This window comes from Thermobia domestica, chromosome 8, assembly GCF_964235325.1.
Source record: "Thermobia domestica chromosome 8, izTheDome1.hap1.1, whole genome shotgun sequence".
NCBI classification, from domain to species: domain Eukaryota; kingdom Metazoa; phylum Arthropoda; class Insecta; order Zygentoma; family Lepismatidae; genus Thermobia; species Thermobia domestica.
In genome coordinates, this window is record NC_137461.1 from 162,011,884 (window position 1) to 162,036,710 (window position 24,827).

At 35.4% G+C, this 24,827-nt stretch overlaps 1 protein-coding gene across 2 annotated transcripts in view; it reads left to right on the top strand.

Moving 5' to 3' along the window:
* The window catches only part of LOC145693324 (endoribonuclease LACTB2), a 102,341-nt gene that overhangs the window by 72,022 nt on the left and 5,492 nt on the right, over positions 1 to 24,827 (top strand). For both annotated transcript variants that reach the window (XM_081769210.1, XM_081769212.1), the window contains 2 exons: positions 12,539 to 12,737; positions 21,929 to 22,057. In XM_081769210.1, the coding sequence (XP_081625336.1) occupies positions 12,539 to 12,737; positions 21,929 to 22,057 (328 nt within the window). The remainder of the gene's footprint in view (positions 1 to 12,538; positions 12,738 to 21,928; positions 22,058 to 24,827) is intronic.

Below are 24,827 nucleotides of genomic sequence, written 5' to 3' on the forward strand. Positions count from 1 at the left end.
TTATTCCTAACATATTCCCCTACTTCCATACCAATTTTCAGCTTGTTACTAATTTGTTCCTTTCTTGGCAGAAAAATGGGCTATCTTTACTGGACTATATAGGTCATCGTACACGACGTTCTTCATTGAATTTTGCACGTCTGGCAAAGCGCTTCCGAGACTAATGTTATTGTTCAATTTGAAGGTGGAGGAAAGTGATATTTGAATGACACTACAGTCGAATAGGAGTAGCAAATACATTTTATTAGCCTATTTTCAAGCTATAGTCCGAAGGAACTTTTTTCTGCTTCTACTGAATAGTAAGGAGCGTTATCCATTACTATGACAGACCGAGGAGAAATGTTTGGGATAAGTTTTTCTCTAACCCACTTCTGGAAATTCTCATTATTCATTTGACCGTGAAAATCACCTTTACTACTACCTGCCTTATATATAAGACACGCGTTCGGCACAAATCCATTAATGCTTCCCGCATGCGCAACTATGAGCCGATATGCAAAACTAGCATTCGCATGGATCCCTACAACATCTGACCCCTACAACTGTCTGACTGCCAACACTTCTTTGTTGTAATGTTGCTGTCGACTCCAGTTTTATCAAGATATATCAGAGCGCGATTTTCTCCCCGATATCTCTTGACAGCTCTTAAATATTTACTCCTCTACGTTACAATTTCTGGTCTTTCTCCTATTGTTACATCTCTTCCAAATGAAACCACACTGTCTCAATACCTTGTGCAGTGAGTCTATTTTCCAAGGGAAATGTATTTTTTGCCACACTACAGTTAAAAGCTTAGCACGCATTGGTATAATGTGGTCTGACACGTACATTTCATTCACAGCATTTCTTACAACACGCAAATCAAAATCGTCTACAATTACATTTCTGTGATCAGGTCTTTTCCTGTGTATACCAGGAAAAATTAATTTTCGTCCTTGTGAATTATTTTACAGTTGATTCAGACAAACCTGCAGCTCTAGAAGCACGTTTTGTGGCTTGACCAAGAGGTACTAAACACTGTTTCTCTCTTGATTCGCGGTCACAGAATTCAACAATGTTGCTTATTATTTCTCGAGAATCAGTATGAATAGTCGCGCCTTTCTTCCTAGAGCTCGCCATTACACTAAAACACAGTATATTGTAATATTAAAAACACACTAATTCGAAAAACAAAAATAAACTAAGCACGAAACAAAGCACAACGCGCATTTCAAATGACACCACGGAATAGCACACAGATCACTTTACCCGGAGTAGCAGACGACATTTAAGTATAGACCACACCTCAAAAACCGAAAATAAACTTGACCGTGTCGTTGACCTTTCCCCGCTACCCTGTTTCAGGGTTCTCGTGATCTGTGAGCTGTATATAATAGAGAGAACAATGAAGCACGACCAATACCTACAAGTTCTTCAAGAAGAACTGCTTTCCCAAACTGCACTGGTTTTATGAAGTACAATTTATCTTTATGCATGATGGAGCCATGCTACTGGGCCAAAGCTGTGACAAAATGCTTCGAGGACAACGAAATTAGTGTTTTTCCGTGGTCAGGCACTAGTCTTGATATGAACCCGATTGAAAACTTTTGGAGCTTCATGAAAGAAAAGCTAGAGAAGAAGCACATTAGAACCGAACTTCAGTTGATCAAGGAGATAATTAATTTGTGGTGTCACGATGCTGAATTGAAGGCAAAATGTGCTACACTCGTACGTAGGATGCCACAAAGGATAAAAGACTTAATAAAGAATAAGGGATTTCATACGAAATATTAATCTTTGGGTGAGAGACAATTTTCTTCCAATTTGGATATACATACTTCATAGTAATTATATTGGAATGTTACGTACGCATTTGTTTTATTGATATTGAAAAGCATATGCCACATCCAATAGAAATTATTACAGAGTTACAAAGTAGTAATTTGGACTAAGTTCGAACGTATTTTCTCACATAATATTGTAAGAACAGTAAAATATTCAGAAACTGAATATTGAGTCTAATAATTTGAACACGTCTGTGTATATATATATAGAACAGTCTGTCACAAAAAAAATAGCACCACTTTGGAAAAACTGTTACATTGTTAATTCCAGACTTATTTTTATAAACCTCGTTGGTCACACATTGTTCAACTGATCTTTTAATAGTTTTCTAATGCTTATGTTGTGCTCCTATAGTACATATATGAACATTACTTAAAAACACTGAGTTTTATACATCAAAGGATCTTATAATCCAGAAACTAAATTTAATGCATATTTTTTATCATCACACTCTTTGTGCAAAGTTTATCGCTAAACGGTAGGTAAATTACTAAAAGTAAATGAAACAAAGAAAATTTCATACACCACAATCTTTATGACAATTCAGTCTTTTGTTACACCGACACGGCCAGATCTTAATGCTGCAAACCAACGGGATATGATGTTCACAAATGCTTCACTCCTAGACTGATATATCTTCCCATGTCCTTTTTGTGACATAATATGCCAGTTCTTTTTGTGACATAATATGCCACTGTATATAAGATTCCTATCCGGAGAATTTGGTGACCACCATATTCTTTGGAAATTCATACTTTAAAACCAGTATGCTACACTCCGTGATCTGTGACACGGCGCATTGTCGTCTTGGAAAATAAATCCACTCGAATTAGAATTTGAGAAATAGTCAACAAATGGTTGTAGTAACTTTCGGTTCAGGATGTCAATATAATATGCCGCATTAACTTGTTTATTCCAGATTTTAATTCATCACGTTCCATTTGAAGTAAAGCATCCCGATAATATGATACTTTTATCAAATTTCCTTCGTTTGGAAACGTACTTTGGCTTCATCTTCGCACATTTTTTCCTTTTCTCATCCAAAATTTAATTCCAATGTCATTTTCAACAATCATAAACTTCTCCTCATCCAATAAAATTACGTGGCAACACTGTTCATTACTCCATGCACCGTGTCTATTCACGAACTCTCTTCTAGCGTTTACATGTTTGAGTTAAAAGTGGGTTCTTTCTTAGAGTTTTCTTATGTAACCCTTTTTCATTAAATGATTTGACAACAGTCATCCAGCTTATGTTATAACCTGCATTAGAATAAATAATTACTGTATTTCATAGCCCTGAAAGCTCTGATACAGCCAAGCAAAAAACCTCTCGATCAAATCTTGCAGCTGTTTTCATTTTCTCCCACACCGTTGTCATTCAGAAGACATACCATACTCTCCTTGCTTCTGTATTATTATACCGAAGATAGTATGATTATACCTAGAATTTCGGCGATTTTTCTATTTGAGTAGCCCTCACTTAGCAGTGTCAGAATTCGTCTTTGTTTACAAAGGCTTGTGTCACGCACTTTTCTCATATTTCGAGTTTCTAGGAAATAATAAAATTTTTTCAACGTCTTGTAATGTACGTGAAGCACTTCCGTTTAGAACGTAAACAAAACGAATATTCAGTAATACATAAATTTCATTAAAATTTGCACTTTACACTGCTCCAGAAAAGCAAACAAAGCGAGCATTTTAAGTCTTAACGACACACATATTGAGTACAGGCACACCTAACAGAGTGCATTTGAACAACTGTAACGCAAAATACTACTCTGATCTTCCCCAAACTTCAAGGTTGTTGGAAACACCAAGTAGATACCAGTATGTCACGGAATACCTTATTTAAGTAGTAAATATAATGAGACCGTTGCGGTTGCTCTTGAGTGCTCTCTCTCTCTTTTTTTTTCTTTTTTTTTTTGTGTGTGTATGTATGTATGTATGTATGTATGTATGTATGTATGTATGTATGTATGTATGTATGTATGTATGTATGTATGTATGTATGTATGTATGTATGTATGTATGTATGTATGTATGTATGTATGTATGTATGTATGTATGTATGTATGTATGTATGTATGTATGTATGTATGTATGTATGTATGTATGTATGTATGTATGTATGTATGTATGTATGTATGTATGTATGTATGTATGTATGTATGTATGTATGTATGTATGTATGTATGTATGTATGTATGTATGTATGTATGTATGTATGTATGTATGTATGTATGTATGTATGTATGTATGTATGTATGTATGTATGTATGTATGTATGTATGTATGTATGTATGTATGTATGTATGTATGTATGTATGTATGTATGTATGTATGTATGTATGTATGTATGTATGTATGTATGTATGTATGTATGTATGTATGTATGTATGTATGTATGTATGTATGTATGTATGTATGTATGTATGTATGTATGTATGTATGTATGTATGTATGTATGTATGTATGTATGTATGTATGTATGTATGTATGTATGTATGTATGTATGTATGTATGTATGTATGTATGTATGTATGTATGTATGTATGTATGTATGTATGTATGTATGTATGTATGTATGTATGTATGTATGTATGTATGTATGTATGTATGTATGTATGTATGTATGTATGTATGTATGTATGTATGTATGTATGTATGTATGTATGTATGTATGTATGTATGTATGTATGTATGTATGTATGTATGTATGTATGTATGTATGTATGTATGTATGTATGTATGTATGTATGTATGTATGTATGTATGTATGTATGTATGTATGTATGTATGTATGTATGTATGTATGTATGTATGTATGTATGTATGTATGTATGTATGTATGTATGTATGTATGTATGTATGTATGTATGTATGTATGTATGTATGTATGTATGTATGTATGTATGTATGTATGTATGTATGTATGTATGTATGTATGTATGTATGTATGTATGTATGTATGTATGTATGTATGTATGTATGTATGTATGTATGTATGTATGTATGTATGTATGTATGTATGTATGTATGTATGTATGTATGTATGTATGTATGTATGTATGTATGTATGTATGTATGTATGTATGTATGTATGTATGTATGTATGTATGTATGTATGTATGTATGTATGTATGTATGTATGTATGTATGTATGTATGTATGTATGTATGTATGTATGTATGTATGTATGTATGTATGTATGTATGTATGTATGTATGTATGTATGTATGTATGTATGTATGTATGTATGTATGTATGTATGTATGTATGTATGTATGTATGTATGTATGTATGTATGTATGTATGTATGTATGTATGTATGTATGTATGTATGTATGTATGTATGTATGTATGTATGTATGTATGTATGTATGTATGTATGTATGTATGTATGTATGTATGTATGTATGTATGTATGTATGTATGTATGTATGTATGTATGTATGTATGTATGTATGTATGTATGTATGTATGTATGTATGTATGTATGTATGTATGTATGAATGACTGACTGACTGACTGACTGACTGACTGACTGACTGACTGACTGACTGACTGACTGACTGACTGACTGACTGACTGATATATATATATATATATATATATATATATATATATATATATATATATATATATATATATATATATATATATCATGGTGGCAGATCTGTGTATGCAATGCTTCAATGAAGATTATGAAGACTATGAGACTATGAAGAAACTACTCTGCCCTACAACATAACTCGGAAGTGGTTTAGAAAAATGAGACGATCAACTTCAAAGGAAGGTTGCCCTGAGGCATTAATAACTGTTCTTACGGAAGAAAACATCAACACTGTTATCGTAGTTGTGAGAGACAATCGGGGAATAATTTTACGAAGGCATGTTGGAAAGATTATAAGGCGTCATTCACACCTTAGTAACAGAAAACTGAATAATATGAGACGTGTTTGTGCTCGCTGGGTCTCCACACTGTTCACCTTTGGCGTGGAAGACCCGGGCTCGATTCTCGGCGGGAGCTCAGGTGGTTCGGATTCCACGTTAATCAGTAGATCCGTGTCTCATATAGCCTCGCTGCTGAACGGGACGTTAAACTCAAAATCAACTCAACTCCACACTGCTCACGCCAGAACAAATGGACGTCTGCGTATATGTTGGTTAGGAACTGGAACGGAAGTTACACGAAGATGGTGAATCTAACTCCTCGCAACAAAATAGATGCGCTCGTCAACTATGACAACGCTCGTCGACTTGTGATAAATATTCTATTATTATTATTATTATTATTATTATTATTATTATTATGTGAAATGTGTTTCTCACCCCACTATATTGAGCTCTCTCGTAGCTAAGTGGTTAGCGTACGTGCCTTTGGCGTGGGAGATTTGGGTTCGGTTCCCGGAGGGAGCTCGGGTGGTTTGGATTCCACGTTAACCAGTAGGTCCACGTCTCATATAGCCTCGCTGCTGAAAGGGACGCTAAACTCAAAATCGAATCAAATCAAATCACCCGCACTATAGTCCAAGCCTGGTCGTGTGTGCCTTTTGCTGTTTTTCACCTTCGTCATTTTTCATCATCAGATGGCCAGAATCGGAAGCAATACCAAAGGACCGACCTTTCCAAAAATGACTTCCAGTATGTCTTTGATGATTGGCAGAAACGCTGGGACAAGTGCATCGCATAAAATTTGAAGAAAAACAATGAAAAATATGAGGATGGGTATATAGTGTAAAATAATGGTCGTTCTTCGTTGAAAAACTGTCGTATAATGGCTACTCTATAATTCCGTATTGTAAAAGCAGTATTGCGTTTGATAGAAATCTTAATGTGGAAAGGAAGGATGCATCTGTTCCTTTTCTAGAATCGAAGAATAGGATGAAAAGTACTGTAACCGTACGTAATCGAAATCCTAAGGAAATTTCACTGAGATCGATACTCAAATAGAAGAGTGAGAATTGTTCTACCTACTTGATGTCCATTATGAAATAAGTAGGCCTAGTGATGTTAACTTTATTTCCACTCAAGCTTGCTATTGCTGGATGGAGTGCAGTTGTTGTTCACACTCTTCTTGTTAAATTAAGCGTCTATATTAACAGGCAATTTGAACACTTTAAGTAACTAATTTCTTACAAATATGTTTATTACGAGGGGAGGCTAGAAAGTTCTTACTTGCACTATAATAGAGATGAGCTAGGGCTCTGTAATTGGGTTCGTGGTTACGTCCTTCTCTACATATTTACCTCGTATTGCCTTACATTCCTCATATCTATGGATCAGTCTAATACCATCTGTATAAAAGTCTTCGGAGTCGGAGACAAATTAAGCTTATTAATGATTTCATCACAATCTGCAAAACCCCTACCTCGTAAATGCTGCTTCATATTTGGGAAGAGGAAGTAATTATACGGACCCGAATGGGTGAATGTGATGGGTAGGGGCAGCAAAGGTATCTAAGAAGGTTGCAAGACTTCGGAATTCAGTCTTAGCAACCCTTCTTGCTGAGTTTCTCTACCTACTCCCGGCTGTGAAGAGTTTTTACAGGGTGGCCAATCTTATATCTAAATTTCCTTCTAGAAATTACAATTCAAGGAAACAAAAAAGGATGAAAGTGATAGAGTAAAAAACAAAAAAGGATGAAAGTGATAGAGTAAATATTAAATGGCAAGAATGTAATGACGTAATTACATAATTTAATAAAGGTAAAAAGTACTTTCAATTACACTAGAAACTGAATCCATTGTATGAACTAGATAATCCTTAATAGCCTATAGTTTTTACTCTTCAGTTTCTATTTATATTTTTAACCTCGATAAGCTAATTTCGTTAAAATATAGGAAAGTCAGTATAAAGTTCTTTTAGTGTAAAGCTGGAGATAACTCCTTTCGAAATTATCTTTGTCATTAGCAGAATTTACTTTCTTAAGCAAAGTTCGTTGACGTAATTAATCTTTATTACGAATAAAAGGGAAATATCTCATCCTGTGAGTAACGCCAATTCTTAATAGTTCATAGTCATGCTTAGATACCAATAGATATCGCTAACGTGCAGTCAACTTGCATATAAAAATATTGTGACGATTTAATTGCAGCTTAAAAACTGTATTGTTTCAATTTAATCATTTGAAAATAGGACAAGGTCTGTGATCATACTTAGATTTGAGCATTAATACTCGTAGTTGTGAATTTCTACAGCAATATATTGTGAGGATGTAATTGTATTCTTTCAGTTTAAATACTGAAACTATAATAATGATGAACTGTGTGTTTTGCTGTTTATTATTAAGATTTGAACATTAATTTTCGTGTAACTGCAAGTTAGTGGACAAACTTAAAAAGTTAAACAATTGCACAGTGGTTCAGAACGAGCCAAAACCCAATTTTTGAAAATTGCGTTAGAAGGTTACTGGTTTAATGTATGGCTTAAGAAATATCCAAAGTTTACTAAGTACATAAAATGAACACGAGTAACATGTAATGGATGAGTTAGAAAGGGTGGAAGTTAACCATTGTGAGCATGTTCCTGAAATAGTTGCCAAATAGAGTATTTGACATTCAAGTTCATGGCTTGATACCTATGAATATGTGGTTAAAAGAAACATCTGTTATATATGGCACCAATATACCTCTCAAGCACTGCAACTATCCAAAGTGGCTATGCAGTATCTTCCATATGTACGTTTCCTCAAACAAAATATGTTAATGTGTCAAAATCTCACTTGTGTCAACAGAAGGTTCACAAAACTACAAAGATTTAGTATAGTGCCCAACGTTCCCCAGCGGAGTTGTTGAAATGGTCCCGAAGAATAATCCATGGTGAATTGTTTTCCATGAAGTTTAGGTGCGATTATGTGCGAGTTCGTGAAATACATGTTTCTTTGTGATTGTGTGTGGTGACAGTACAACGAAATTAATAGTTCAGGTTTTTACTTGCAGGAAGTCTGTAGTTTATCATAAAGCCAAGACACATCCAACTCTATGAGAAAATAAGATAAATGAAAGGACATTGTCAGAGGGAGCAAACACGGAAGGTCCAGACCTGGGTTTTGACGCAATTGGACCTTGGTGATCACCCAGCCCGCATTAGTGAAACATTCGAAGAACTGTTTCCATATTTTGCAGGAAGTGTACCAAAAACTGTATAAGAGTGGCAGAAATCATTACATATTTCTGAAGACACATACAGCATTGCTTGAGGGAGGAGAACTGACGTTTACAGTCCAGAGACAGATGGAACGTCGATCAAATTCTGGCGCTCGTCCATCGAAGGATTTCAGAGAATCTAGTGACAGAACAAAACGGAGCAAAACGAAAGACTTACACGCATCTGCAAGCACATCGGAACTGGCTTTTGCTGCCAAAGTTAGTCGTCAGGCATCAGGACAAAAGTATGCAGCAAAAGTACTTCATGAAGTGACAGAAACAATTCCGACTAGAGCTTGTAAGATGAGGCAAGCGTTTGTGAGCGCAAAGGACCAAAGTATTTCTCCCAAACCGTACACCAAAGAAGAGGTGCTTGCATTATTTATCGATGCTAAGTTAACCAAAAGCCAATACAACTGTATACGAGTTGGTGCCAAAACATGCAACACAGACATTTATCCAAGTTATCGCCAATTACTCACGGAAACATGAGATTCAGAAACAGTTGAGAGAAAAAATAGACCTTCCGCTGATAGACCCAAAGCAGGAGGCAGCGAAACAAGCAATGATTGGAACACTACTAGGAGATTTTTGCGGACCCATACCAATTTTCACAAATAACGGGATTTCTGAACAACTGATTAAATGATTTTTGGTGATACTATCTGTAATCAACTCTGGACTTGATATTGATCCCAAGACTTTTAACAGTTATGCACTTGAGACAGCCAAACTCTTTGTTCATCTTTACAGTTCGATCTACGTATATGCTGGCTAGTGTCCATAAAATACTTGTTCATGGATTGGCTGTGATACAGAATGCCATTTTACCAATAGGTCAGCTTTCTGAAGAGGCACGGAATAAAGACTTACGAACATTTCGAGAAGACCACTCGCGCAAATTCTCTCGCACTATTACGAATCAGGATATGTTGCATATACCTCTGATTACTTCTGATCCCTTTCTTTCGAGTATTAGGCACGTGGCTACCGGGAAGAGAAATCGTTGCTTGTCACACAAAGGACGACTACTGTTGAAGATGTCGGAGCGTGGAGGGGAAAGAGCCAACGCCGCGTCCAACAGCCAAAATAATGAAAGCATCCGATCTGCTTTCAGTGATATTGACTGTGACAGTGGTGATTGACGTACAGATGTGGTTGACAAAATCAATTGTCGTTTTTCATTCGTGTGTGTGAGTGTAATGAAGACTTGTATGTATGAGTGTAGTAAGATTAGTACATGTGAGTGTACTGACATATTGCATACGAATACGCAGTACTTTATCAGTGTTTACAAACATTTCCTACTAACTTTCTCTTGCAGATAAGGCTAGTGCAACCGAACGATGAACGTGTTCGTTAATTCTTAGTACTATAAATATACAATTCTCACACATTTGGGACTTTAGAAGCATTTTGTACATTTTTATAACCACTTATAGGTTTTGGCCAGGTTTTTGCTCATCCTGAACCACTATGAACTGGAACGTACAGTTAAGCAATTTTAACGTATAGCGTACAGTAAGCCGAAGGCTTTGGGGGGGGGGGGGACAACTAGTAATAAAAAGTTTCTTTTAGCCTTCCCCGCTGGTCTAATAGGTAGCACGGGCCTGTGGTGCGCGTGGTCCTGGGTTCAATTTCCGGAGGGAGAGCATTGAAATTTAAACGCACTTCATTTGTTTGGGTTCCAGTTTAAACTGTTGATTCATGCCTCAAATGGTCCCAGTACTGAAAAGAAAATATTTCAGTTGAACGTCCCACGTTTATGCCCATTATGCTAAGGGAGACGGATGATTAAGGCAAATGAATGATTGAATAATTGATGGAATGAAAATGTGGGAGGAAACGGGTGTAGTCCGTAAAAGCCAACGGACACGATGTTGTCCACCATAAACTTACTTGTTCAGGGATCGAACCAGGGACCCCATGCACCAGATGTAAGCGCTCTGCCACTGAACCACTGCCCCCCTTCCGCTACTAAAAAAGAACACTAAAAACCAATAAACAAAATGCTATTAAGAAGTTTCATCAATGCTTCACGATCTGTCAAAACACTTAAATAATATGAGTTCTAACTTCTCGCTCAGGTACGATTCAGTAGACCGTACAAGATTCAGCTGCGAAATGAGTAATTCGTTGATGATTATAATTTTCAAGTATAAATATTTTTTTTCTTTTGCAGATACATTGACATATTTACTTACTATTTACTAATAAAGCTTCAGATATAGCTGTGAAGTTATTTACACTGTAAGAAATTAATAATCCACGAAAAGCTGTTTTAGAAGGAAATACGGTACATTTCTTTTGATTTCCACACAAACATGGCATTCACCATATACCTGGCAACTCAAAAGTCTCTTTATACACTCATAAACTATCCTGACTGTTTTGCGAGAGCATCAATTATACCCTCTGTTTCCCACTTCGTCACCCCTAACTTGTTTTCTTCTCTGATGCCGACTATAGCTACATTGGCATAAAAAAACTGAGTGTTTCTGCTGCCTGGTATGTCGGTACTAGTAGCAACACGCCTTTCGAGAGCGAATCCCGTCTCTTAGCTTTGATAGCAATCAGTAACCTTTGCAGCACGTAGCTGTAATTGTAGCCTTACTCTTAAAGTAATAAATCAGGATTACATCTTATAGTTTCAAAACACGGACAACAGACCTTGATGGATGAATGCGGCACTTTAGCCTTTTTGGAGGTGGATGACGAGATATTCTTCGATGTTTTACTAATTTCGTTGGTTTCAGGCCACATAGACATCCAGCATTCATACGTAATCACCAATCTGTTTACAAAAGAATTCTTATCCTTATGGTATGATCCAGAATGCTATTGTTTTTGAAAAAGTGTCAACAATCGGGGAACCCACTTTGCTGCCGCTTTGTTCGTGTGCAGAATGTTATATGCAATACGGTGTAAACGGAACCCCTATTAATGTTCACCTCCGTAGTTAAACAATTATTAGTCACACGTATAATTCAAGCTGGACATTTTCCACTTCACTTGGGTCTGTAGCCGTTGAGAGACGACCTTCTCTTGAGCCACCCTATAGACTTGTGCAACCGTATTTTAATTCTCTTTTCCAACGTTTCACTGCGTCATAAGATAAGCATTCCTCTCCATTCGTAGCTGTCATCTCTTCATGTATCATTCGCGCCAATTTTCCTTGAAGATGGAGGAATCTAATTACAGCTCAGTATTCAGTTTTGCTCAACATATAACCAACTAGTTTTCTGGCTGTAACATCAATTCAACAGAACCTATAAAGACATATATTAGTGAGGCATATTAGTCGACTCATGTTGGCTCACATATTAGTGAGATGCCAATCTATCATTGTGCAGATTTTTACATTATTAACACATTTCTATTATGGTGAGGATAAGAACTATCTGGCCTTTCCTCGTATCAATTTGTAGTATATAATTAATTAGTAACATCTTCAAAATAAATTATTTACCTTTAATTATAACAGTCAAACAAATTTATGTTGTAAATTAGTTGTAATATATATTTGGCTTGAAAAAATCATTGTCTAATATATCTCCGTTTCAGAGTAATACATACACCAGGACATACGACAGATCACATTGTTTTAATGTTAAAAGAAGATAATGTTCTATTCAGTGGCGACTGTATTTTGGGTGAAGGTACAGCAGTGTTTGAAGACCTTCATGATTATATGAATTCTCTGCAGCGTATACTTGACTTGAAGCCGAAGTCAATATATCCGGGACATGGACCTGTTATAGAGGTTTGTTTATATATTATTTGGCAGTTATATGAAAAGGAATGAAGCAACGCTTTGCACATAGAGAATATAGAGTAAGAAGAAATGTTGTTTCCTTCTTTCTCATGCAACATAATTCAACCTGTATAGTTGCTTAATATAAAGGTACTAGGTTGTCCGAACACAACTAGAGTTGTGACAGCGCACGGGGTCTGAATGAGAAACAACTTGAGGAATGAAAATATCTGAGAATGCACTGGGTAGCATAGTGGCTAGCACAGCGATAGTAGTACTGGCCCCACCCTATCTAACTTTTGATTATCCAATTTGGGGCCACCGTGGACCATAGTGAATGAATCAGGGTTGCCTTGACCTGGTATTGCGTCACCTATTAAATTTTGCTTATGCTTATTCAGGGGCCATGCACGCTACTGCGAATGAGTCAGAGGTACCTTGGCCCTGCTATGACGTCATCGAATTGGGATTTTTGGATTAGAGGTTATGATGACTTTTTTTTAATTATTAAAAACATATTCTTGATGATTCATTACGTTATGAAATAGTACAGGTTTACGAATACTTTTTATTTTTCGTTTCCTTTTATGGCATAAAATTTGGAGATTGTTATCCCTTTGATGAGATGGACTAACACTGGTGCAAATGAAATCTTTAGTTTTACGTCCCACAAATACGCCGTTTAGGCTAAAGGAGACGGTGACGATGAGAAATGAATGAATTGGTGGAGGAAAATTGGAGTATCCCGAGCATAATGTTGCCCACCACAAAACTACTTTCGCGGTGTTTAAACCAGGGACCCCATACAGCAGAGGTGAACGCTCTACCACTGAGCCACCGCACACCTGCTGGTACGAATGAATTAGAGGTATTTGGATCGAGCTAATATGTTCGTTTGACGTCACTGAACTGGGATTTTTAGCTTGGAGGTTATGATGGCTTTTTCGTTCCCTTTTATGGCATAAAATTTGGAGATTATTACCCCTTTGATGAGATGGACTAACACTGGTGCAAATGAAATCTTTAGTTTTACATCCCACGCTTATGCCGGTTAGGCTAAAGGAGACGGTGACGATGAGAAATGAATGAAAGTATGGGAGAAAATTGGAGTATCCCGATCATAATGTTGCCCAACACAAAACTACGTTTGCGGGGTTTGAGCCAGGGACACCATATTACAAACTGAGAAAGCGCAATGGCCAGATATAACGGAGAAAAAGCATCTTAAACTTTCCTACTCGCCGCATATATGATACGACGCGTAAAGTTATGAAGTGACAGCGTGGCAGAGTGAAGAACACCTACGACTCACGCGCAAAGGGTCCAGGGTTCAATTCCCGCTCGATTCAACTTTTTTTTTTTTACTTTAACCAATAAAGTAGCAATTTGTAACTACAAATAAAATATTAATTCACCATGTGTTTATAATGCGTAAAACAATAGAAATGATGAAATATGTTGTAAAATCTTTCAACGTTTGCTAACTAGCAACAAAATGTAATCTGTTCCGTAAATATATTGATACCACATAATATGTTATGCAGGGTTGGCAAAAACCATGGTTTTTATTGAAAAAACCAAAAAACCAGGTTTTTTTGGTTTAAACCAGTTTTTTTTTTTTTTTTTTTTTTTTTTTGTTTAAATAATTTACTCTATGTATTTATATTAGATATGGACAGAAATTAGTTTGTTTCGCCTTGGTGTTATTATGCAACAACAAGGTTATGCTGGAAGGGGTCACATAAGCTTAAAGCGGAATCCAAACCGCTTCTCGGCTTCATCCAAGAGAAATTGTCCATTTCGACACGAAACCGTGACTAATTGGTCATAAATGCGATTGCCGACTCACTCACGAAGGACTCCTGATAAAAATACATTGTACTGATCTTTACATAGGCCTACTTGTTAATATAATTGTCAAGAGTCTTTTCAGAAGGACAAAAAGATAAACAGTTACATAAGTAAAAACATTATACAATTATATATAAATCGGGAAACTCCCGCCTTAGCCATTGGAAAAATCCTGTTATTACCTTAAATGTATTTGTATATAAAATTTTAAGTTCAACGTATCATAATTACTACGCTAAAACTGAGGTATTAAATTACAAATTTGGTATGTAGATATCATTCAATAAAATTAAAACAAAGTCAAATCCAAGCTGATGTTGGAAGCTGCGTAGACAGTTGATAAATTTTGCCTATTTCTATCAATATATTTAAGCAATCTTTGCTTCTTTATAAAACAACAGGCATTCAGGCAAGTAGAAATATATAATTTGGTTTCGTTTCGTATGTTTAGGCTTAACATTCTTATGAAATACCAAAGTTTTCGCTTAAAGGGACACCTCGAATCGCACTTGGTTTACACTTGAAAGATGGGTTGTGGTTCGACCGAGAATTGAACACGGGACCCCTTGATTAAAAGGTGAAAAGTACATAAACGTAATGCAGATGGTTTCATATGTGGAGACGTCACCATGAAGTTCACAGGATTTAAAGCATTTTTCGTTCTTTTTTTGTTTGGTTTAAACTTTTTTTTTTTTTTGAAAAAAACAGCTGGTTTAAACCAGCCAACCCTGATATTATGGTTACCACTGTCGTTCTATAAAAAATGTTCTTGACGCTTCGTGTCTATATCTGTGGACAGTGTGCGAATTACAAAAGGAATAAGGGGGAAATCCCCTTTGGTTATAGCCTCCCCCCATATAGAACTTCCTCCTCATCCCCATGCAAAAGGACCCTTTGCATGTGAGTCGTAGATGCTCTTCACTCTGCCACGCCGTCACTTGATAACTTTACGCGTAGTATCATATATGCAGCGAGTCGGAAAGTTAAAGCGCTTTTTATCTGCTATTTCTGGCCATTGCGCTCTCTCAGTTTGTAATATTCACATTTTAACTGTGCACTACTATCTCGCGAAAGATGGCTACGAAGTTCATGTATCAAAGTCTGCTTTCTCCTTGTGAGATGAAGCAGGGTAAAGGTAGACATGACTTTTATGAATATTCAGGGAATGCATTTTTGGATTGCGTATGCGTGACTTCCTTTACGCTGATAGGGACCATCATTCACAGTTTCTCAAATTCGAAATAGGGCCTCTTGAAATTTGGCTTTTTCGCCATTTTGGACAGCCCTAGCTCTGAAACTATGAACTTTTGCCCACAGGTTCATATGAACTTTTTATCTTGTTTTGATGTAAGGAATCATCTCTTACAGTTTGTCGGTATAGTTCATTAACACCCTGTGTATATATATATATCGAAAATGACTGATAATAGTGTCGAATCCATAGTTTTTGGGGTTGCTGTGATGAACGGTAACACTTCCGCTGCTGTTTAAATCCAAATTCAGCGCCACAACTTCGGGGAGGGAGCAGGGATATATATTTAAAAATGATCGAAAATGACCGATATTAGTATTGATACCAGTTTTCGGGCTGGCTGAGATGAACAGTAACACTTTCTATGCCGTTTAAATCCAGATTCAGCCCCCATTAGTACTCGTAAAGTTGGAGGGTGTCATGTAAAAGTAATTGTAAATGACTGATACTAGTGTCGAATTCATAGTTTTTGGGGTCCCTAAGTTCATTGGTGACAGTTTTGGTGCCCCTTATACAAAAAATGAAACGTATTCTCCCCATGCAAAGAACGTGTATACAGCTAGTCTTTAATAATAACGAACGGAAGTTCCACATGTTAAATTCTATAATACTTGTCGCTGCTCAAATTTACGCACTTGTGAGGTTTGTGTGTGTATATGTAAATAAGATAATCTCTTTTTGAGTTGTTAGAAAAATATACAAATAATAAAGAGGGATTATTATCAGAAATCAGAAAACTAAACAGTAAAATAAAAAGCTGTTGCTTTTAAATATTTTTCCTGCTAGCGAAATACGTTGTACATATGCTGCAAATACGTCACATCAAATAAGATTAGCATCAGGCGAAGAAATAGTTTTTAAATTATATTTTCAGATTGCCAATACTTCCGAACAAAAGATTTTTTCTAATGAGTTCAAAATTTCCAGAAATTTTGCACAGCACAAGGAAGATACGTATCTCCATAAAATATATATATTTGATTTAACATATTGTTATTAACTAAAATGATACTGGCCCTGTTATTTTAACATTTCCCAGCCATAAAATGGTAACTATAAGATTACTTAAGATTATTTAAGTGCGTCTGTATTAATTAGTCTAACTAGGATTATATTTCAGTTCCTTTGTAGCCATAACTTTATTCTATCACAGTGCTAACTTTAGAGCGGTGCAAGTCTATTTGTTGCCACAAAATTTCTCTATTCTAATGCAAGAAACATAACTACTCAATGATCTTAACTGTAAACTAGTAAATATAAAATAGTTTTCATTTTAAAAGCATAATGTAGTAAAATATTTAAAAATTTAATTTTTTCCCAATTTTTCGTTTTTTCCAAGCTCGAAAAAAACGGTAAAAAACTATTTTTTTACCCAAAATTTCCGGTTCTTTTCCAGGCCTTTACAACAATACACATACCTTTCTATTACAATAGCATTGAATTTCACATTAATTGATCCAAAAAATACCTTCTTCTTGTAGTCCCTGCTAGGGATATTTACGGTGATTTTTTTATGTGATTTTTAAAAGCGGGAATGTAGCCCCATATCAGTCACTGGGACACGCAAGGAGCATCGGAGCATTAATTCTGACATTTGTGTTTAAGCTGACGATTACTGGAGTTCTAAAATATAGAATTTGGGATTTTGGTAACACACTACCCACCACCTTTTTACGCTCCTTGCCCCCAAAAGAGTATCCTTACCAAAAATAATGTTCCAGAACTATTAACATTACTAACATTGCGGATGAGTGTTATTGTATTTTCTAGCAAATAATACTCATATGCCCCAAATTCCGTACCAATAATGATTGGAGAAAACAGCTACAAAAAATTAACATTGAATCTCCCTTAAGGAATGTGAACGTTTGTGCTCACGCCCCAAAAGAGGTGCTAAAGAATGACTTTCTCTCATTTACTGTTAAAATTTGAAAAGTTCAGACATTTTTCAATAAGAATGAAAAATTGCACATTAATAGTGTGAAAACTTCATCTTCTTCCAGTGCTTTAGAAAATTACACGAATTATTACATATATGGGCGGAAGTAGGTGGCTACAGGGGTTTTATCTCCAAATTTGAACTATATAATGGCAGTAAATTTCACGAGACAATAGAAACAAAAACTACAAGTTAGACACTAAACGTGTTCCAAAACCCTTTTAACTAGTTTGGGTTCGGTATAAGATTGTAACAGAATGTGTCCGTTTATTTCAGAAACCGAATCATAATTTGGTTCAGTTTTGTTTGAAAACAGACACTATATTGCCACTTTTCAGCATATTCATACGTATATTGGAAAAGTTCCGAAAGGTACATAAATGGTTTCGTTTCAAGTTAAGGTATTATAAATCTTCTGTTTCTCTTTTAAATCGAATTATGATTCCCCATGTTTATTTCTCTAAATATTTTTGTGAGAACTCGTTAATAAGCAATAGAAAATATAACTTTTTCGATTCGAAATGGTTTGGGTTAACCGTTTGGAAATGAAATGAAATCTTTGCGTTTAATGCACCACGATTATGCCTGTTAGGTTGAGGAAGACCATGATTAAAGCAAGCGAATTATGATGGACGAATTGGTGGAATGAGAAAGTGGGAGGAAACGGGAGTGTCCCGAGAAAACCCACGAGCACGATGTTGTCCTTCTCAAGCTTATTTGCCTTGGGAACGAACCCTGTACCCCACCCATCAGATAGTTCAGTGAGCAGGGACTCACTCGGTTTCGATTCCCGGTGGGAGAGCCTTTGAAATTTTAAATGTTCTCGATGTATCTATGTTCGTTTCCCTGTCGTTCAAGGTATTGGAAATAACTGTAAAACGAATATAACCGAGTATAATAGAGACAAGTTACGGAGATACTTTCGGTGAATCAGAAAAAAAGTGGTCTGAGGCACCAGGTTCCAGTTAAGGATTCGAATTACTCTTAAGACCGCTTCCTCCCTCATATCCTTACGTTTTTTTATATCTTTTTTAAGTTTAAATTTGTACAGTGTTTTACCATGACCGAAATCAGGGTTTCATCGTTAATAAAATATTGGAATCGTAAACATGTGCAATTTGATTACATACACAAGTGTTTCTTGACTCTTACTTAACAAAGCAGTTTTAGGGTAGTGGCTTGAGCATTCGCTTCGTAATTTAGGGGTCCTAGGTTCGATTCCCGCTGAGGTAGTTAAGGGAATTTTTATCATTTACAATGTTGATATTTCTGATGTATAATAACATGAAAATTATTTAATTTCTCTCGGTCTTACAGATTAGAGTTGAAACGGCTTTCTTTACAGGGGAAATACTAACAACATGACTTCACATATCTACAATCTTGATTCGTACTGTCTGAGAGCTTAGCGTATTTAGCAAACAATTCATGAATACATTAGGGTCATCCTTAGGGCCTAGTATGAGTCATAAATGTGTCTGAAACGTTATTGTTTCCTTGCGGAATTGTTTCTAAGTTCTGCCACTCTTACTAGAAATAACAATAATATTTTCGTTCGCCATTTCCAACACGCACCATATATCCGTTCAACCAAAATTTGTAAATAGGAACTATTCTTTTCTATATTGGTATGTTTATTTTGTTAAAATATCAATATAACGCATACATAATCCAAAGAAAGGGCGTTACTATGTTTAGTGATGAAAACAAATCCTACTTAGTTTCTGTTAAGGCATCCGAAGTTTCGAAATTTCTTATTGTTCAGGGGTTGACACCTTCTTTTTCTCCCTCTTTTCCTTCCGGACACTAATACTTGCAAAGGATCTCTTAAACGGGGTCCAAACCAGTTTCTTTTCCTATCAACTTCAGTATGCTTATTTGAATTCGAATAGGATTTTATATTGAGATCTAAAAATCTTCAATAATAATAATATTTAAAATAATAATAATAATAATAATAATAATAATAATATGGAAGAGAAATTACGTATGGGGACAGATTGTATTAAAATCTGTAAAATCTACCCTAGCGTTAGGCAAAAGTTACAAAATATTCGGGATTGGGGAGAAGTGTCCGCAACATTAGGACATACCCTCTGCATACCCCTCTACAACTAGGTAAATGTTAAACGAAAAGTTTCCAGGCAAATTTCATGTAGAAAGTGGGGGTACTGAACTGACAAGAGCCCTAATTAAATTTGTTTTTAAGTAATGGTTATGCCGGCTAAGCTAAAGAAAACGTTGATGATGAGAATGAGAGAAATATTGGAATAAAGAAAGTGGGAAGAAGCGGAACCCGGATAAAACCTACACACACGGCGTTTGTCCAGCACAATGCCCACTAGGCGAGAGCTGGGTGGAAGGTGAACTGAACCATTAAATTCACAACACTTCAGTAATAATAATAACAATAATAATATTAATGGTATTGAAAGTTTTAAAGTTGCCCTAAAATTTGGCAAAACTTAAACGTCGGGATTTCGGGAAGGGGGTCTGTACCTTCAAGACTCACCTCTGCAACTACCCAAATTCTAAACGAAAGTGTTCCACTAAAGTTATACGTAGTGCGTTTTAAGTAAAATAACTGTAAAAAAAAAATAATAAAAAATAAATAAATAAATAACTGAATATCACTAAACAGTAACGCATATAATAAACCAACTTTTAGGATATGCAAATGTAATTATAAAAGGTCTGAAATACAAAGTAAGAAAATAGCGTATAAGATTCAGTCTACAGAGCAATTGTTACTTAAAGAGTGGATATACACTATTTCGAAAATCGAGATAAAATGAGAAATGTTTACGATTCTTTTCGCCTCGTCTCGATTCTGATCTCCAAAGCGAGACTATAATTTGAGTTAGCCTTGTCGCGTCTCAAATGCAAAATGTTAATTCTTATCCCGATTTTGTTTGTTTTGTTTTAGAAACGAGATGAGAAATTTCTCTTTTCGTGAGCAACATTCAACGAAACCGAAATATTTTTTGTTTCGCGTCACGTTTCTGTTTTAATGCAATGACCCGAGTGATAATAAGTTTCTAATTTTTAATCTTCAACGAGATGATGATTATTATTATTACTATTATTATTTCTGAAGATTTGATAGTTCAAGTATTGAAACATCCGAGTATTCGAATATCTTAATATAATAAAACGTGTGTTGTCGCCGATCAATCGCCATCAAAAATCCTAATTTTTTAAAAAAAAATATTTGCCGACGTGGATTCGATCCAAGAACCTCCAGATTACTGGTCGATCGCCTTGACCACTGAACCACGATCTCTACGCGGTAACGGATTCGTCTTTAGTCTGGTTACGTTAGGTTTCTTTGTCTCCGCTTGCAAAGTTTTTTTTTTTTTTTGTTTGTTTGTTTCAAAACGTTTTTTGTATTTCTTTTATGAGATATAAGTCAATAATCTTCGGCATAGTTTATATTAAGAACTTGAGTTGTTCTTTAACCTTTGATTCACAAGTTTTTTTTTTCTTCTCTACACGAAACTACAAATATGACAGATTTAATTCTCATACTCTGTATCTGTTTCAAAGCATTCGCCATTACCTAATCAATGACTTCTGTCCGCCACGATACATTTTCAACCTGATTTCTTTATTTTTCAAATTCGATCTATCATATCTTGCAGTTCTGTGATGGTTCCCAACAGAACAAAGTCATCAGCAAAACAAAGATATCTCAGATGTCCTCGTATTCCTCTGTTTTTCCAGTTCAGAAATCGAAACACACTCGAAAAATCCTTGGAAGAAATAGTGTTGCCCTGTCGTACTTTTCTTTGCAAAAACATAGCCATCGTTTAGGCCCTATCTTATTTATTTTTCAAAACAACTAGGAAGGTAAGAGAAAATATTGCAAGTTTTGATGTAAATCGGTTTGTAAAATCTATATATGTATTATTGTAAATCATTTATTGCTGTTGGAAGATTACTTTTACAAGGTTTCGAACTTTGTTAAAGTAGGTGACTTTAGATTTAAGTTTATTAATTTTTATATCGTATTTTGTGCTCTGTAAAAGTATACTGTAGACAAGGCCGCAGCTATTCGACTACCCGAGAGATAAATTAGAAATAATTTACATTACTTATTTAATGATTGTTTGGTTACAGAGGTTCTGTGAATTTAAGTTGTGCATTACATTCTTACAGGATCCGCTGCCGAAAATCCAATACTATATTAATCATAGAAACGAGCGAGAGAAGCAAATTCTTGAACTGCTTGAAAGAGAGTCAGCAAGGTCGTTTACCGAATTAGATATAGTCAAAAGAATATACACGGTGAGTGCCTTGTCATTGCATATATTTCTGATTGCATGTTATGATGATGTTTCTGTTAAATGGACAAGAAACAATATAAAGATTATAAGTAAAATATACAAGGTTTGTCTGAGAAACATTCAGCCTTCTTTGTTTTCGGAAAAACTACATTGCGCAGGTTGTCCACACAGAGACTCATGTTGTGTTTAGCGTAGGTGGCGGTATATTCACTTTCAACTGTGTTTGTACAGGAGTAGTTATGGTGGGTTTGTTTCATGGTTTCTGCACAGGTTTAAGAGGATAAAAACATTGGTATATGGATGCAACCTATAAACAAAGGCATAATCGTCTCAGAAGAAGCATCCTAGCTCGCCAAGACCTAAAAAGGCTTGTAAGATCTGTATTAAAATCAAAGTACCATATTTGCGCTAATATAGGCCGCACTTTTTTCCTAAATTTTGGTTTGAAAAATCGTGGTGCGGCCTGTAATTGAAATTTTCTCCCACAGATCATAAATCGTCAATTTCAAAATGACATGTACACGTATCTTGTGTGTTAAAGTTAATACCATTACAAGTTAATGCTGTTACGCTTGTAAACCATCAAAGACTTAGGAAGAAAGTAGCAGAAAAACATACCTTGTTCACAAAAATTATCACAGTCATTGGCAACCGGTAACACCTTACACTGCCACAAAAAAACACTTGTACATTTAATAGTTCTATTAAGAGGAATACTTATCTTTGTTATACAGTATATATAATATGCACGGATATCTATATACAGTAAGCTGTTCTTGAAAAAAAAAAAGCAACTTTGTTTCGCAAAACTCTGTCAACTTGTTTGTACCCACCCAAATCACACACAATCACTTCCCATCATTTCATTATCACCAACGTCTGATTCTTCATCTTCGCTAGACGATCCAGAATGCTGCTCAGAGTCACTATTATAAAGAAGGTCATCATGAATCACCCTTAGTTATGCAAAAGTCAAAGAAGGAGAGAGAGAGATACATTTCAAAGTACTGTCTAATTGTACTTTCTCGTAAATTTAGTACCGCGGCCTATAATCGATATTTACTTTTCTCTATAATCTCGTGTCAAAAGTTTAGGTGCGGCCTATATTCGCGCAAATATGGTAATGTTGAATTGTACTTTGATTACCGTAGCATTGTGAATCTTGAGTACATAGACGTAGGTGTACAGTTACAGAGGACTATTTAAACGTTCTCCGTCATCTTCGTGAAGTTTTGTGTCGAAAATGATGAAACTTGTGGAACTCGAGGACCACCCAACAGCACCAGGGCAATATTCCTGTTCATTTTATTGCCTTTCTCGGCAGAACATAATATTTCGATGGTTCATCAAGCTTCCTCTTTCCGAATAGCCCCAGGCGACTTTGGCTGTTCCAAGAAATCAAAAGACATCATAAAGGAACTTACGTTCATACACGAGAGGACGTCTAATGCAGCGCGACGGCTACCCCAACAGCAGAGGAAGAATTCCAGGCCTGTTTCGAGCAGTGTAAACGCCACTGGGCTCAGTGTCTGGGAGCAGGAGGAAACTAATGTGAAGGAAATTAGGAAGATGAATACACCAAGTGAGTGCATTGTTTTTCCGGGGCTGTGGTCAGAGACTTTTCAGACAGAACAGAAAATACATTTAGTAACTTACTGTTAATGTCAGACAGATTAATGAATTACAGAGTATACTAATACAACTAAGTATTGGAGAGTCACCATCATGATTGAATTGCTTGTTCTTTCGTCAATAACTTCCAAAAGAATTGACTAATTCGAACAGTTTTCATTACTATACAGATAATTACTTCCCTTCAGGCCAAGAAAACTAACTAAAATTTTCAGCTGAGTCCCGAAGTTATTCGAAAAACCATGAGATGTGTACGCCGATTTTTGCTGGTGACTGTACAAATAGAGTTAAGTTCAACATTATGAAACGTATGCAAAGATATAAAATCAGAAACAGAGCTATGGAGACCTGTCATAGCAGCCATAAGATCAGGTCATAGAAACTTTAAAAAAAAAAAATAATAATAAAAAAGAAAGAATGAACTTGGAATTTTGAAAGAATTGGTCAATTAAAGTCTCAGAGTAAAGAAGTTAGGGATTTTCTTACGAAAAAATCATGCAAATATTTAGAGTAGACATTATTAGTTGATTCTTATAAGAATTTGCATATTATAGATGTGAATGATCCTGAAAAATTTCCTTATTCGATTGTTGACGAAAATGTTCGTTTTAATGGAAACAGTCAAGAAAGTATTATGTATGACAAAAATAAAGAGCAATGGGTTAAAGTTATTTCAAAAAACAAAAAGGGAGTAAAAAATCAAAAATTAAGAAAGGCAAGTAACAAAAGAAATCCTAGTTTAAGTTCAAATATACATAAAAGCGAACGTACATTGGTTACAAGCTGTGACATAGATAAGTCAACTTAGTAGCGAGAAGTCGGAAAAGTTTTTTGTAACAAGATTTGATTCTACTGTTAAGAAAGTGATACAGAAAATATTGTGAATGAAAGGAATGTAACCTATGTAAAATGCACGAGATTAAAAAAAAAAAAAAAAAAAAAAGTAAATATGATGCTTGTGTGTCATTTCATATTAAAGTATTTGACACATATTTTGGAATTACAAATGACTCCGATCTGGCCTAGTAGTATATTAATTGGTCCTCTCTATGAGAGATTTTTAACAACTAATACTGAAAAACAGGATAACAATGAGAATAATAATAACTAGTCTATAATGAAGTTGCATATCAAAATGT